Consider the following 3,413-nt stretch of genomic DNA (forward strand, 5'->3'; position numbering starts at 1 on the left):
TGTCTCTCCTTGTCAAAAACCCATCTGGAACTTGTCAAACTCTCTTCGTTTCCTCAGTCACCATCACAGCTCAAGCTGCACTAGTCTCCTACCTGGATCAGCTACACTGGCTCTACCTGGTGTGCACCTTCAACTCTCTGCCACCCCTCTACATTCTTCAAAGCAGACAATCACTGCCTTGACATTTTGGGGGCTTTTATTCTACTTTATATTCAGTATCACAAATTTGACCTTCAGCTTTGACCTTATGTTATTCAGTCCTTCTTTTGAGCTTTTTTTTTTAACCGGCTTTAATGGAAGAAATGGTACAATTGAAGGAAAAACCATGAATGGAGGATTCGTAAGGGCAATATGCAGGAAATAAACACCTATCTGTGGGGAAGGCAGCCTAAAGCTCAGTCCCATTATCCATGTCACTCAGGGTGAGCTTGCCAATGTGGTACAATACCATACTGTCCACCAGAGCCCCCATCGTGCTCCCCAGAATCAAAGATCCTTAGCACTTGCATATTTTGTTTGTTTGTTTGTTTGTTTTTTGAGATGGAGTTTTGCTCTTGTTGCCCAGGCTGGAGTGCAATGGCAGGATCTCAGCTCACTGCAACTTCTGCCTTCCAGGCTCACGCGATTCTCCTGCCTCAGCCTCCCAAGTAGCTGGGATTACAGACATGTACCACCACGCCCGCCTAATTTTGTATTTTTAGTAGAGACAGGGTTTCTCCATGTTGGTCAGGCTGGTCTCGAACTCCTGACCTCAGGTGATCCGACCACCTCAACCTCCCAAAGTGCTGCAATTACAGGCATGAGCCACCGCACCCAGCGATGCATATTTTAAAAAGAAAACTTTTCATGTCAAGTTAAAGACTATATTATTTTAATCCCTGCCCAATCACATTTCCTACCCTTCTTCTCCAGAGGCAACCACTAGGATGAATTTCATACCATGCTTTACACCTTACCATGCATACACACCCACAGATGCCACGGCCCAAGACTGCACACCCCACCCGACCCCATCCACCCCACCCATCTCACCCCATCCCACCCCACCTCACCCCACCCTATCCCACATGCCCTCAGAGTTTATAAGGGGAAGACTGATGTGTTTGCCAGGGACTCATAGAATACGTTTCCCCTCCACCCCTGCAGATCCTGAGCTTCATGCAGATGGGGCAGAGCTGAGTGGAGAGACTGCTGGATACCTACTTTAAACCTGCCTGGGGATATGCCCTGATTCCTAAAAGGTGAGAGTGTTTTAGACGCACATCAACTGGGCACCTTTATTGCTTTGAGAACAGATAACTTTATTGCCAACAACCGTAAAACTGAGAGGAAAAAACTGAAGAGAACATTCTGAAAGGGCAACATGGACGCCCCGCCTGGTGGCTGTACCCGGGGAAGGCACCCCGTGGCTGCGGGCCCCCTCTGGGCTCAAGTGTCTTTCTCGCTGCGGCCCAGGGTGAGCTTGTCAAAGAGGTACTCTGCCAGGCCTGCTTCCGGGGCCCCCGTCTTGCGCAGGTTGCTCAGGTAGCCACCCAGCTCTCTGATGGTCTTGGCCTGCTGGTTCAGGAAGTGGCTCATCCAGGAAGTCGCACAGGTGGGGGTCGTCTTTCTCCTTGGCCAGCTGGTGCGGCTCCAGGAGACTCTGGTTGACGTTCTTCTCCAGGTGGAAGGCACACTCCATGGCCTTGAGCCCGCTCTCCCAGCATTGGCGCTCTGGCTTTCTGATGTCATGAAGGCAGATGTGGTCACCGCGCAGGTTCTGCAGCCTCATCAGCTCCTGGGCGTGCTCCCTCTTCTCTTGCCACTGGCGCAGGATATAGCGGCTGAAGCTCTGCAGAGCCACATCGTCCCGGTGGAAGTAGATGGCCATGGATAGGTACGCATAGGAGGCGTGGAGCTCCAGGTTGACGTTGAAGTTGACGGCGACCTCGCAGCTGGAGTGGTAGTTCTGGTGCACTTGCGACAGAGCGGGTGCGGAGAGTAGGCGGGGTAAAGCGGTGTGGTCGCGAGTGTCCCGGAGCGGGCAGCGGCATGGGCATGGGCATGGGCATCGGCATCGGCAGTAGCCATGGCGGCCGCAGCGGCTGGGGCCTCGGAGCACCACCATCTGCAGTGGTGGCTGGCGGAGGGGCAGGGTCCTCCGGGCCAGGCGTTAGTGGTTGTGGCAGGGTCGGGGAAGGGACCGGAAGTGGGCGGAGGGGGACCCTTATCGGGGGAGTGGCGCGCACCATCAGGCGGGGGGGACTGGTGCACAGAGAGGCGGGAGCCTTCAGAATGGTGGTGGTGGAGAGGAGGAGCACGCTAAGTTCTGTGGGCAGCCTGGGAAACTGAGCACTGTCAGTCCTCTGCACGATGTCAATTCTGTAGTAACTTTTCTAGTTTCCAAGGACTTTCGCCTGTCCCCTGATTATTCCCCTCTATGACAGCTTGCTCTCATTTTATAAACCTCTTGTCTTTCTTAAACTCTGAGAGTATGTTCTGGTAACGTTTTCTTCTGTTTCCTGTATTATATCCTTTTTTCCTTCCTCCAGAATTAGTTCTCTTTTTGCATCTTCCTCACTTTTCTTAAAGAGCTGGAAAACGTTTGTCCGTTCGTGATTGGAATAAAGGACTGGGTTAGCCTCGGCGATGAGCATGAATCTAATGCACAGTGGTGAGTCTGGATGACCAATAGAATTCTCCCATGAGCAGGAGGGTGGAGTGTGTCAATTAGGGAGTGGTCATCTCCTTTGGAGATAAAGGCATAGAGCTCCCAGGCAGAGTAGGAACTATTCCAAATGCCCAAAGCATGGCATTTCTCTGGCATTGGAAGACTTTAGTGAATCTGTCTTCTAGGTAGATGTCAGCTTCCCTTTAAATGCTCATCCATGTCTGCTGCACCCTGAAGCTTAATTCTCTCTGCAGGAGAGATGGCTCCACATTATAGGGAATGTGATTTCAGATATGTTTTGAGGATCAAAGCTTAAACACCAGAGTAAAGACTCCGTTTTTAAAATTTACTTTGAAACGTCCTCTATGTTCACGGTTTTAGGTACTCAATAACTAATCCCCATGTCTTCCCTGCTGAATTTAAAACCAATTAGTTCTTCAGCTCACTGAAGAGCAAGCTTAGGTCTGTAGCAAAATGAACTTGCTAGTACTTTTCAAATCTTCCAATTAGAGAAAATCACTGTGGCAGAATGACTTCATCAAAGCTTATTTGTTTTCATCTTGGTCCACAAAGTAACCATATTTTTTAAGCTACCCTTGTAATTTGATGGGGTCAGGTACTGATTTCTGGCTCTTGGAATATGAAAATAACTGATGTGTGGCTAAATAAGGCCTAGTTTATAGGACACACCCTGTGCAATCCATGTCTCGAGTGAAGAAGAGGAACAGACCCTACAGTATGACATACCCAATTTGGAGAAGGA

General features: G+C 50.0%; 1 protein-coding gene across 1 annotated transcript; it reads right to left on the reverse strand.

Annotated features, from left to right (window-relative positions):
* Positions 1–1,428: 1,428 nt before the first annotated feature.
* Positions 1,429–2,107, reverse strand: LOC108517170 (ferritin heavy polypeptide-like 17). The gene is given in 2 exon segments (XM_017854962.1): positions 1,429–1,575; positions 1,577–2,107. Coding segments are annotated over 2 exon segments (678 nt in total).
* Between the last annotated feature and the right edge of the window lie 1,306 nt (positions 2,108–3,413).

Source organism: Rhinopithecus bieti, unplaced genomic scaffold (genome assembly GCF_001698545.2).
Source record: "Rhinopithecus bieti isolate Rb0 unplaced genomic scaffold, ASM169854v2 scaffold_40877, whole genome shotgun sequence".
In the NCBI taxonomy this organism is placed as follows: domain Eukaryota; kingdom Metazoa; phylum Chordata; class Mammalia; order Primates; family Cercopithecidae; genus Rhinopithecus; species Rhinopithecus bieti.